The 13,489-nt window shown below is 43.3% G+C and overlaps 1 protein-coding gene across 1 annotated transcript in view; it reads right to left on the bottom strand.

Moving 5' to 3' along the window:
* RD3 (retinal degeneration 3) overlaps window positions 1-9,421 on the bottom strand; it is a 14,937-nt gene extending 5,516 nt beyond the window's left edge. Inside the window, exon 1 of the mRNA XM_009279601.1 lies at window positions 7,328-9,421. Within this exon, the coding sequence (XP_009277876.1) occupies window positions 7,328-7,623 (296 nt within the window). The 5' untranslated portion in view covers window positions 7,624-9,421. The remainder of the gene's footprint in view (window positions 1-7,327) is intronic.
* Between the last annotated feature and the right edge of the window lie 4,068 nt (window positions 9,422-13,489).

Below are 13,489 nucleotides of genomic sequence, written 5' to 3'. Positions count from 1 at the left end.
AGCCCAGAAAGCCAACTGTATCCTGGGCTGTATCAAAAGAAGCGTCGAGGGTGGTGATTCTCCCCCTCTACTCCACTCTCGTGATATCCCACCTGGAATACTGCGTTCAGCTCTGGGTCCCCCAACATAAGAAGGACATGGACCTGTTGGAGCAAGTCCAGAGGAAGGCCATGAAGATGATCAGAGGGCTGGAGTGCCTCTCCTATGAAGACAGCGTGAGAGAGTTGGGGTTGTTCAGCCTGGAGAAGCAAAGGCTCTGGGGAGACCTTATAGCAGCTTTCCAGTACCTGAAGGGGGCCTACAAGCAAACTGAAGAGGGACTTTTTACAAGGGCATGTAGTGATAGGACAAGGGGTAATGGCTTTAAACTGAATAGAGGGTAGTATTAGGTTAGATACAAGGAAGAAATTCTTCACTATGAGGGTGGTGAGGCACTGGAACAGGTTGCCCAGAGAAGTTGTGGATGCCCCATCCCTGCAAGTGTTCAAGGCCAGGTTGGATGGGGCTTTGAGCAACCTGGTCTAGTGGAAGGTGTCCCTGCCTATGGCAGGGGTGTTGGAACTAGATGAGCTTTAAGGTCCCTTCCAACCCAAACCATTCTATGATTCTATGATAATATGGCTACTCTTCTAATAAATATTCAGTTCTTAACATAAAAATTGTATCTACAAGCAGACACGGAGCTAAACTAGTACTTCACTAAAATCCAGGTATTTATACTTAATGGAAGCTAAAGTGTGTAAGATCTGTAAGCATTTTGATATTTTTCTCCAACAGAACTGAATGAGGATGGAAGACAGTAGGATTGCATTTAAATAAGCCTAATACAGCAGAAGCTGATAGAATAAGATCCTGCCTCCTGTTTTTTTGATAAGCCCTAGGAATGCAACAAGGAGTTTAGTGCACTATGGAATTGCACTGCTTAATGGCGTACACCAAAGGGTATCCAAGATAATAAGGACAGAAAGAAAACCAGAGATAAAACAAAAAGACTGTACATTTATGCCTTTTGACTCTTACTGTGGAGGCCTGGTGTTGGACATACATCTTAACATCATGCTGTATCCCAGATATTTCAGTGTGCTTCTCTCACAGCAAGTATTGGCAGCTACATATACAGCTGTGGAGACACCAGTACTGCATGCTGAGGGACCTCAGTTCAGCAGAAGCACCAGTCCCTTTCAGGGTCAAGCTAGAGGAGTTTGACACAAAACCTACCAAAGTCACCAAGATGTTCCTTAACCATTTCAGTTGCTTTGGATGAATTCCTACTGTCCTTCCCCCCCAAAAAAAAAAAACCTCTAACCTTTGAACATTTGGGTGCAAAAAGCCTCTGAGGCACCGCAGTTCACACTGGTACATAAGTACTTACACAATGATGCTAAACTGAATTGTGCAGAGCCTGTAAGAGCAAGAGACTAGGTCTTGCTGAGGTTTAGCATAACAGCAGTAACAGATTTGCTGTACATTGCAAACATCCTTTCTGCCTTGTGAGGAGGCACTTCAGTTGCATTATCAAAAAGCCAAAAATACAGTTTTCAGAATAAATACACTTTTCCCTTTATCCTAGTCAGAAGCATAGACAGATGAGTCCATCGAAACCCAAGTCTTTGCAACATTATTATTATTATACCAGGGAAAGCACCTTCAAAGGACTTTCATTGCAGAGGTGAACTGAATGAGTCATTCCGTTATTCTATCTCCATGTGTATTTTAAAGAGAGATGCTGGCATATTAGATATATCTATCAGTACATCCTCTTTTGTATTGCCAGTTGTGCACCCAAAAGGCCTCATCACTGCTTCCAGTTTTAGAGGCTGTGTCTCATACTGCTGGATTGTGCCTCCAGAACACGTAGCAGCATATGTCCGGCTATTACTGGACCAGTGACTGGCTCTGGGAACAAGAGGGAAAATGGGTGATATGATGGCAAATTTACCCCCTGAGCCCAGAGCTGTAATGCTAATGCCCTGTGTTGCTAATAACACTCCCAACCAATATAGCTGAAATAGTTTTTTTAAATCAGTGTAACTTTCCACCTTCATAGCTATCTGCCTGTTTGCACTCCCCTTAGCTATGGCAGCAAGAATTGTTTTGTGAACTCTGCTTTTGCTGTTAAGATTTACCTCTGACTTTTCAGGACCAACACAAAAACTACTTCATATGGATTTGAGCAGGTCTAAGAAACAAAAGAGAAAGCAATCCAAAAGACTGTCTGCCAGTCACCCAAAGAAAAGCCACTCTTATTCAGATGGAGAAGGGAAACCGGGGCCTTTCCTCTCCCCTGATAGGATGAACTAACTTTGCCCCTTTATTAATGCCCACGTAACTTCAGCACCAGCACGTTTGTGTAAGGGACAGCCCACATACGAAGTCTGAAAGATGTGCATGCCACAAATACTTCTCAGCAGAAAGGATGGACAGGTTATCAGGGGCTGAGGTCTAGCTAAACCAGTCTGTGTGTCAGAAAATAGATGATGTTTGCTGCAGCCACCTACGCATAATCGAAGCCATCTCCAGCTGATGTGCTGGATGAGCCATCAGTCTGCTCTCTGCACAAAACATGCAACATATAAAAACAGTAAAACCACTAGAATCAAGGAATATGGGCTTGTATCCTGGGAAACAAACTCCACACAAAGCTGCTCAGTGGAATTAAGCACACAAAATTGCACAAGGCTCACCTATCTTCTAGCACAGGTTAACGCCCTTACACTGTTGCATAGAATAGTTTCAAACTAGGCAACTACACAACCATATCTAGAAATCCCTCAACAGGGTTTCCTTACTCATCAGAAAAGTATACCTATCATCTACCTTATTTATGAAACGAGTTACGATACTACTGGTAGCTAACCTGTAATATATTATGCAAGTCACGCAGTCTTAGATGTGACTGTCAACAAAACACCTCAAGCCAGCACAGAAGCCTGGGGAGCATGTATATGCACACATAGGGACGAGCACATTCCCCAGTCCAGGCTGTGTTTTAATCACAGTTCAAACAAATTTGTTCTTTACATTGTGACCCTTCCGTTTCCTCATACGGCCATTAGATTTTAAGAATCTGGCTATGCTTGGCTCGTACTGGCACTGCTTTTTTTAAAGTGCTGTCACCTGCCTATGTTACTTCTGCAGGTCCCCAGTTCAGTAGGTTTCCTAAGTACAGCCTGAACTTTTAAGACCTGTTAAACCCAATGGAAGTCCATGGACTTAAACAATACGCTTATAGTTCAGTGTATTCCTGAGTGCCTGTCTAAACTGGGAGCTCTAAGTAGATTTAGTCATTCAAAGAAAACGTGAGGTGCTCAGTGCTAATAATTAGCTGCTGACTCCTGAATCTATATTTTGAGCAGGAATTCTGGTTATATTGTAAAGCTATGAACAGCTTTGCTAGAGAAGGCTACTTGACTCCCAAAGGACTATGGCATTCACACTAACTGCAACACTCATGTCACATCACCTCAAACTTAAGCTCATAATTGTAAATAAATCCATTTCTGATTTTAAGTCATTTGTCTTACATTCAAGCATACTAGGAAGTCCACATCAGCTATACACAATCCTTCAAAAACTACAGTCCTTAGCCTGTGGTATTAATAACATCTCAGATCACCAAAATGGAGGTTTACATTTCCATATTAGGGGGTTTTGTTTGTTTCTTTCTGGGCAGAGAAGGACAGAAACCCACTGTTTCACTTTTGGTGAAACTGAAAGAAATGAAACGGACCATAACTAGCTCTGATTAGAGCTAAAGCTCTAGTAAAGATGGCAAAAATTTAGCATTCTGTATTAGCAAGCTACTAGTCTACTTGTTCAGTTTAACCATGGCAGTTAGGTACAAAGGGCCTCACCAAAATCACTGTCACTTCCTTCAAATGGCTCCAGGATTTAATTTGAAATACAGTCAGCGATCTCCAACCCACTAACCTGAAGCTAAGTTACACCTGAATGCAATAGCTTTATTTGTATGAGGTCAATCAGAGTCTCCAGCTACCTGATGGTATTTGCAGAGTACTTGAATCCTTCCAGAATTTCAAGAGACTCAAAGAAAAGTTTCTATTGACCCGAAATACAAAACAGTCAAACTGGATCTGAAAAAAACCCTCCCATTTAAGAAGTGCTCTTTTCCAGCCTCCTCCACATCTAAAGAAATAAATTTATAGAAACTCGGCCTCTCAGTAGATGTGACTGTAGCCACAGAAAAGGACAATTTGGATAATCATTTAGACCTTTGGAGAATAAAGTGACATCTCTGACAACTCATACAAAAATGTTTTGTTCTGGCTTTGACTCTGAGCTTAGAATCTCACAAAGAAGGAGACCTTGCATGACACAAACAAAAACTCTGTAGTCCTGCAGGATGCATGCTACTTGTGTTATTTAAGTATTACATGCTTGTCGAGTACATCAAAAAGGACTTCAGTTCTTCAAATGTCTAAGATGGAAGGGGAAGGATCAAGCTTAATATTTCAGACAGAACCAAAGGCTTCAGTAAGGTACATGCTCTGCATTTGAATTTCCAAATGCAAGCTCAAAGATTTTGGTGGAAGTTTTTTCTAAAAGTTACTACATATTAGAAAGTCACAGGGTATTCAAGAGGCAACAACAGTGCAATGATCTTGTGATTAAAGTACTTCACTGGAAATGTGAAGATTTCAGTTGAATTCCTATTATACTCATCTTGTGCAATTTTGGTGAAGTTTTCATGTTATCTCACTTTCTGAGAGGAGAATTTATCCAATTTTGGCTGTCATTTAGTTAGATTGCATGCTCCTTATTTCTCCTGTACATTTTCAGCTCCTAGCATGGCAAGCCCCATTCTTTTTCATTGTTTCCACATCAGCAGTGAAGATTTCTGAACCACAGGGCTCTCGGTTAGAAGGTAGAAAAGAAGAGGGGTCAACTGTTCACATTTCCAACACAAGAAGAAGGGATTATCAAATAAAACTAGTACATGTTAGTTTCAGACAAGGAAAATACAGTTTTCTACAGCAGCGTTGTAGTTCAGATGTGGAACTCTGCCACGGGGTGCCACAAATGCTAGAAGTTTACATGAGTTCAAAAAAGAAAAGCAAAACCCCACAACCTAAACAAACTACTGAAAGAAAAAGCCACGTAGGGCAATTATGGACAGAAGGACCACTTCTGGCTCCAAAGTCTCCAAGTTACAAGGCACAATAAGTTGGAGGCTATATACAAGAATCTGTAATTATCCGTACTGTTGTATTTGCTTGCCTTGTTCTTTTCTCCTGTCCTTACACTGATGCTACTGGCCACTATCTCACATACAGACGGCACATAAGATCAAACAGACCTTTGACCCAATCCAGTTCTGCCGTTTTTGTGGCTATGACATTCCCTTCTCAATCACAGAAGTGAAACAACAAAGGTTATGCAAGCCTCATTTTTTTAATGTGGCTCTGCTAACCACACAAACTGCGTAGTATCGAACAAACAAAAACATGCCACTTCTTGAATCATACTGTAATACAATTTATGATAGCTTATAATAGCAATTTATAAGAGGATTTTTAAGAGGATGGTTTTATCCTTTTTCAGCTATGCCCACACAGAGCCCACCAGTGTTGCTGAGCATGTTTATCTACTGTCAACAATATGCTGAATCCTGAACAGTGAACAACCACTACAAGCCGCACTGAAATCACACATCTCAGTTTAAATTAAAAAAAAAAAAAGCAGAGCAACAGCAAGTTACATATGGCTCAGCTTAATACTCTTTTCTGAAGGAGATGATGAACCTTGGGGCCTCCAAACTCCAGCAACTGAAGCCTGCTCTCATGGAAATAACCTGTGCCAGACAGGCCTTGCTCAGTGGCCCTGGGGATGGTGAAAATAACTCTGAACCCCAAGGGGTTTGTAGTGGCTTGTTTACAGCATAGCTCAGAGCTATACAAATACAAGGCAGGTGCTGTTCCCAGCAAACTTTCACTGGAGAGAACTCGGACACTGAATGATCCCAAATCTCTGATTCTGCCACCATGGCAACCTTTGCAAAAGCCAAAGCCCTGTGCCAGCTTGCTTCCAAGGTTCAGCCCCAGACAAGATGGGAGCTAAAGAGGTAGCTTTGGCATCCTTTCCTGGCTACCCCCACTGTAAGACAGAGGACCAGCTATTTCCAGCCCTCTTAAAGTTGTAGTTGAGGAGCTGTAGATTCATTTATTCAAGGGAAAAGAGGTGCTAGCATATGCAGTGAGGGACTGCAGGGTGCTCAGCACCCCATTGTATATGGCCTGCCAGGACTGTCTTCTTTCCAATCCCAACTGAAGAACATGTTGGAACAGGGGAAGTGGATTATAAACGCCCATTTCACAACTTTGTTTTGGCTAAGGTGGACTTCAGAGTCACTACTCCTCACTTGCACTGTGCTAAGTGAGGGGGTTTAACTTAGAAGAGCCCCCCCCGAGGAAGAGTCGCCTCCCTCCCTTCCAGTTTGGATGCTACAGCAGACTTAGATCTATTTCTGAAGGCATTCTCACAGAAGGTTACTCAGCTGGCAAGCAGCAATCCTATGCCTAGCACTTGAAAGGCTCAAGCGCAAGTCCAAGAGGCTGTGTCTACATCTACGCTGCAGAAGGCAGAAGCACCACCTAACCCCACCTGCATCCTACTCCACGTCAAGGGTGGAAGGAGGGCAGGGGAGGGAGAAGCATGCAATCCCTCCTTTCTCTGGGAATACCTGGCTCACAGGCTGAAAAACAGAATAGCACCTTTTGACTAGACTGGACACTGGGGACAAGTGCCTCAATAGACCTGCTGGACAGCTTAAATCAAAGAAGGAAGGCTCCGATGGGAGTGGATAAACACCAAAGCAGGTTGTTCAGAGGCTGTGCAATCTCCACCCTCGGAGATATTCAACAATGGACAGGACAAGGCCCCGAGCAACCTGATCTAACTTTGAAGTTGGCCCTACTCCGAGTAGGAGGTTGAAGCACATACCTCCAGAGATCCCTTTAAACCTCAATTATTCTAAGATTCTAAAGACTGAAGCAAAAGCCATCACAATACTGAAATGGTAACTGTTCATCAGGCAAGATAAAGCTTCTCTGGCTGCTCAGGAGCATAAAGTACTCAAGCCAGTCTCAGAGGCAAATGGCATTTAGTAACTTTTTGGAGGAAATGATACCATGTTAAACTGACTTAAAACATTAGGTTTCCCTTCTTCTACAAAGACACTGTCCCAACATGACTTATAATACAGGATGCCAAGTTTTTGTTCTGTTGGTCCTAACAACTCTCGTTCCTTCCTCATATATCATAGAGAGGGGGAAAGGAAAGGTCTGTACTATCAGATCTTTTACTGTACCTGAGTATGACAGGCCCACAGTAGGAAGGATGTATTTTGGTACACATATCCTCCAGCTGCAGCCGTTCTCCTGGGCTGATATCATAGCTCTGCTTTGGATAGCTGACCAGCCAGCCGTAGTCCACCCCCGTCTTGATCTTGCGATACTCATTCTCCCGCTCTCGCTGCTGCTTCTCTGCCTGCTTGGTCTGCCAGCTCAGCTCCATCATTAGCGTCTCAACCACCATTTCTGTGGGGTTCCTCTGGGAAATGCGGTTTGGGGGCTCATTCCACCTGAACCAGGATGCCAGTGACATAGTGCTCTGTGTGTCTTCATTGGGAGTGGGTTGAGGGTAGGGAGGGAGAGAAAAAGAACAGTGTCATCATCAGCACACCTCAGCTGAGAACATTCTCCCCTGCACACCCCTTGAGTCTGTTGTTCACCTAAAAGTGCTACTGGATTAGCCACTTAGAACTAGTTGGTGCTGAGCACCTTGAGAAATCTCACCCATAGCAGCCAACTTGTGCAGAGGGCGAGGCAAAGCGTGAAGAGGCACCGTTTCCCTTGAACTTCCAGTCACCACGTAATTAAAATGACAGTCACAGTTCTTACATCTAAAGTCAAGTTATAAGGATACCTTGCTCCCTCCAGGTTAGGCTGGGGAAGCATTCTCCTGTCCACACGGAAGAGCTGGGGCTAGGGCTTGCCTGTCTGAACCCTCGTGGGAAGGCATGACCTTGCAGCACCCTACATACAAAAACTCAACACATGGAGTCAAACTATTCCTGGGAGCCATGTTCTAGCAAGCAGGGGATCCTCAGAGAGGAGGGCAGGATAGGTGACCTAGGTACGTTGGCCGCTGCTGTAACGTAAGTGGTAGAGCTTGTCTGTACTTAGCTAGTACTGGCAGGAGCAACAGCTGCATTAACTAGAAGGCCAGGCAGAGCTTTAACCATTATTTAGCAAAAGTGTTACTGCATGGAGGAGAGGCTACACCACCTTCTACAAGCTGAAGTCAAACTATCAGCTATGCTGGAAGAGCACACCTTAGTGCTACCACCAGCACCAAGGGAACTGAGGCTGGGCTGAGGGAAGTGACAGCATACCAAGGTTTAAACTGTTATTACCTCTAAGTGAGAGGTTTCTGCTGCTGGGGAGTTACCCAGCACTTAGAAGGCAGAACAAACTGCACCAATCAGCTCAGCAAAAGATGGAATTACCTCCCCACCCAGCCAATCCCTTCATGTAGTCACTTCAAGAGGACAATGCATGGAACAAAGTTATTAGCTATTGTATTTGTATTTAAACACAATGGAGTCCAAAGCAGGCACTAGGGACCTGAACAGGAGCAAAACAGCATCTGTTTCTTCACACAGCAGTTACGTGCCTTGTTGTTCCCCTCCATTAGCCCCCAGGGAGAAGGGGTGGCACAAATAATGGTTGCAGCTGGGATTACCAAAAGGCTACTCCTGGCAGCAGCCCAGTCAGGACATGGCATCAAAAGTTAACATGAGGGAAATGGATTAAAGAGCTCGATTCTGCAGGGCCTGAGCAAATCCTCACTACTGAGACACAGACATGAAGACAGACATAAAAGGGAGAAAAATACACTTTTGATTTAAGCTGCCATATTGGAGCCTAGAGCCTTTAGTGACAGTGCAAATCACCAGAAGCTCATAACTACCCAGTACTCCCACTAGAGCTGAGAGCCACGAGCTCCCAGACTCCCTCGAAGAGCAATGGTCAACAAGATTCTGCCTTCAGTGCCTGGAAAACTGTCACTGTCTGCACCAGGTGAGCAGGGTGCTTCAGTTGCTTTCATGCCTTTATCACTTGCCATAATATAGCCTTGTTCTCTTTCAAAAATGTTCATATGTTCAATTATGTAAATATGTCACACCATTAAAGGAAAATGCTCCAAAAACCTGCATAGTCTGTAGAGTGTCCCAGGTTTGAAACAATTTCAGGGTCTAATGCTTAGGCTTTTCTAGAATCAGGAAGTTTGCCAAACTGCGTCAAAGGACTGGTTTCTCAAGTCCTGTATCCTACCTCTCCCAGCAAGCAATACCAGTTTCTTCAGAAGGAAGACAGAAAAGGGCTGAAAACTTCCACAAGACACAGATCTAGCTACCTAGGTGTGTAAGACCGCAGGTACTCTTCTGAGACTGTATAAACATTAACACCTTTGCTAGTTTACAATGCTTATCTTATACATGAGGGATCGCTGTAGTGACCGTTTTCGCCCTGGAGTATCAGCTATGATTATCCTTATGACAGCAGCCATAGTCAGCAGCTTCTGGAAGTAATCCTGCTCCTATCTCATTTCTGCAGTCTGGAGGAGGAGGAGCAGCAGGTCCTTTCATTTGCTTTCATCGACAGGGTGACTCCAGCTAATAGCTCTCAAATCACCACACAGCGCTCTGGCTGCCTGCCACTGACTTACTTGCTCAAGACACTTGAATGAACTCAGGCTGGAATTGATGTGCTGACAGCTTCAATTCCATAATCCCACCATCCTAACATGTACCTGGATCTTGCTACATGGTGGCCTCCACTCACCATTACACATTATTAAGGATGAAGATCCTTAAAACTTAAGACCCTTTCCTTGGTCTTATCATCCCTTACATATCACATAGGTGAGCCCTCTGCAAGCAGAAGTGAGTAGCAGAACAGACCACAGGCTGTTGTAAAAGATTTAAAAGTCTCCCATTTTATTTTCAGCTTATGTGACAATAGCAATTTTTCATAAGCTTTTACAGGTATCTGACCAATTAAGGTATCATTATTTCCATTTGCACCTTCATCCGATGAAGACGAGCATGCCCTTCTGTATTTTACCAGCAAAGGGTTAGCTTACTTTGCTTTTATTCTGGCTATGACCTGGTCTCTCTATGACGTTGGTTTAACTCTGCTGACTTCGGTGGCCTTAGGGGTAAATCAGTATAAAGCAGTATAACGGTAAAGTTGAGGAATGTCCTTCCAGCTCTTCCTAGCTCACCAGCTGTTTCATTAGAAGAGGAGCAAGAAGGGGAAAGACAGCAAGGAGACCTGGGCTCTCATTTGACCTGCCCTGGCTTTCATGGTGTTCTTACTGCTTTTATGTTTTTATCTCGCAGGTCTCCCTCAAAGCAAGTAGTTCTGCATGAGGAGAACCATTTTACCTAGCACTAGTATTGCAGAGGACAATCAGTTAGAAGAATATTTTGGATACCTTGTCTGAGCAAAGCCTGCTGAACCTGAGCTTTGCCCTGTCCCCCGAGCTTTCATAAAAGCACTGGTAACAGGCAGATTTGCTTTTGATATGGGAACATGGATACCACTGATTCTGAATGGGACTTCCACTTGTCTCCCATACATTATTTGAAAAATCTGCTTCCACATGAGAAGAGTAAAGTAAGGAAAACATGTCATCTGCAGTTTAAACGGCCTGTTCTCAAATGAAGGAAAATCCTATCCAAGCATTTCATGCACACTGGCAGCTTGTGCTGGCTGTTCCTAAGGGAGTCTTGTTTGTATGAGATATTGTTTCCTGACCCATCTCTCATCCATCATCTCCTCCTTTTGAGAGCTGGAAACTGGCCATCTTTATTTAGCAGGCTTGACAAGCCACCACTCTTCCCACTACTGGTCTTTGCAGCCTGCAGAAGATACTGTGGGCTCCATTAATTGTAGCTGCTGTTTTTAATTTAAAGTTCACATGCAGGCTAATCATTAAATGACTCAAAATAGCTTTCCTATTAGGAAAGACTCAAAGGACTGTTGGCAGGATGTGGGCAAGTAAAGGAAGACAAAAGTTTCAGCCTTACCTTCTTGTTGGGGAAAAGGACAAATTTACACTTTGCAAGCATTCACATTAAAATTATTAAAACAAAGAGACACTGCCCCATCTGAATGGGGCAGTTATGTTGTACAATTAGTACATTTTCTGATTCCTTGTAAGAGGCTATCCTGGGAGCTGATGTAATCCAGTTGATGAACTACCCTGGTGTTATTCAAGCAAAATTTCAGAGTGGTTTATGTAAGTTCCACTCCAGAAACAGATCTGGGTTTCAAGGCTTTTGCCTCATTGACTCTAGACCTTTGTCTAAAAGACAAACCTTCCCCTCACACTGTTGACTGCAAGTCTGACCAACCGCCTCATGGAGTTTTAAGCATACATTTACCTTAGCTATGTTAAAGTCTGGAATACCTCGCTTTCTCTCTCTCACACAGCCTCTGAGGGGTTTCTTCAATTTTTAGTGATTGTTAGTAAGTCTCTGAGACTTTTTCATGTAAAAGTTTCCTGTTAGCTTTAGTTCTAAGGAAGCTTTTTGCCTCTCTCCAAATCTTATTTTTGTTCTCCACATTCTCAGCAATTCCTGCATTTTTCTCCTCACGTACTTTACAGCTTTCTCCATTCTCTTCTCATGGCATGTTCTGTACAATTTCACCTCATCTTCCACTTTTTTACCTTCTCCCATATTTCCCCATGTGATTTCCTCTTCTTGCTCCAGAGAATGCACCAAAGAATCGTCAGAAATATCACAGTCCACATGCCTTACTTGTTTTTTCACCTTCCTAAAACAGGATTTCAGCCTTTCCTAGCTCTTTTACTAACAAAGGCAATATGTTTCTGTAGCTTGCTCTCTGGCTGTTCTTTGGCCAACTGGAGGCTGTTCATGTAACCCAACAGACATCAATCTCCTTCAGGCTCTCGCAGGCTAGATCACCACTTGCTAAGACTTGTTACAGCAGGGCTGCTTTCTGGTTAAACCACGAGTCAATCAGCAGGACTTGTTTGCCTTGTAGAAGATGAACTTCTGGGAATAAAAATTTCCCTTTACATTGATCCTTTTCCTGATTCCCAGCTTCCAACACTCTCCAGGACAGGAAAGGAGTAGGCAGAGGGTGGGAAATGTGCATTTGTGGGGGGGAAAAAAAAAAAAGATAATATAGCTGGACTCTCTATAAAGGTATGTCCTCAGTTTGGCAAGTCTCCTGTGGTTTGCCTTTGCCTTCACAGTCTGTCAGTCCAGGAGTACTACTGACAATCCTTAGTGACTCTCACTAGTCCTAGGGGTATGGTAGTTGTGTCAGAGCAGAAGGAGAAAAGTCTTAAGGGGCTGGATGAGTACGAGCCTAATCCAACGTCCAGTGACATCAATAGAAATGCTGTCACTCAGCTGGCTATAGACAGAGTCCCAGGAAATCCACTGTCATCCAGGCAAACCATACTGACAAACTGGGCTGAGGAGCTGGGAAATGCCTTCCCTCCCTTCTTGTGGGTGGTAGTTCCTCACTACTACAGTCAGACAGAATTTGTTCATGCAAGATACCCACTCAAACTTTTTCCACACATGCCAGATCAGAGGGTAGTAAACAAGGAAAATTATTTCTAAAAGAAATGGGACAAGCTCCATCCCCAAATTGTGCTCATAATTGTACTTTTAAAAAGACATGCAGTCATGGGGAAAACAGATGATGTGAAACTGCAGAGCATATTAACTTTTGTATTTATTTATTTGTTTCTTTAGTAAAGTTTGGATTACATTATCCAGAAAAGTCCAGTGTCCTTCAGATAGCAAAGCGCATCTAAGTATCTCCCTGGACTGCAACTCATAGGTAGATTAAAGCTGGTTTGGCTACATCCATCTCTGAAGTCTGTATGTGCTAACTGATGCAACATTTAACCAGCTTCTCAGGCAGAATTTGTGGTCATGGCTATGCTGTTAGCTGTACCTGCATGAAGTAGCATAAGTAGTGACAGCATCATAGATGAACCCCAAATTCTATTTCTCCTGTGATAAAGATATTTTAATTTTGTTCCAAACAAAGAATCTTAGGAAGTTCTAGTTAAGAAACTGCTGCCAACACCTTCTCAATTTTGTTTATATAGTCCACCATAGCTTTGTAAAAGAATCCCTGTTCTCTGTTCTCCAACGCTTTTCTGCAGAGTTACTTACCATTATCCTCTCCACACAGAGACTTTTACCCTACCAGGGCCCAAAAAACTCTACTTCCTATCTGTCTGGAATCTCCCTTCTTGTTTAGTGACATGGAAAGCTGTGGTGTTTACAGCTACTTGCCATGGAAATCATTATAACTTCAGACACTTGTCTCCCAAAGTTGCTACCAGGCAATTAATGCTGAAAAAGCAGTAGATAGAGCTTTTCAATCAAGAAACTTAAAAGCGATGCAAA

This window comes from Aptenodytes forsteri, unplaced genomic scaffold (genome assembly GCF_000699145.1).
Source record: "Aptenodytes forsteri isolate BGI_AS27 unplaced genomic scaffold, ASM69914v1 Scaffold195, whole genome shotgun sequence".
Classification (NCBI taxonomy): domain Eukaryota; kingdom Metazoa; phylum Chordata; class Aves; order Sphenisciformes; family Spheniscidae; genus Aptenodytes; species Aptenodytes forsteri.
This window is presented reverse-complemented; position numbering and strand designations above follow the sequence as displayed.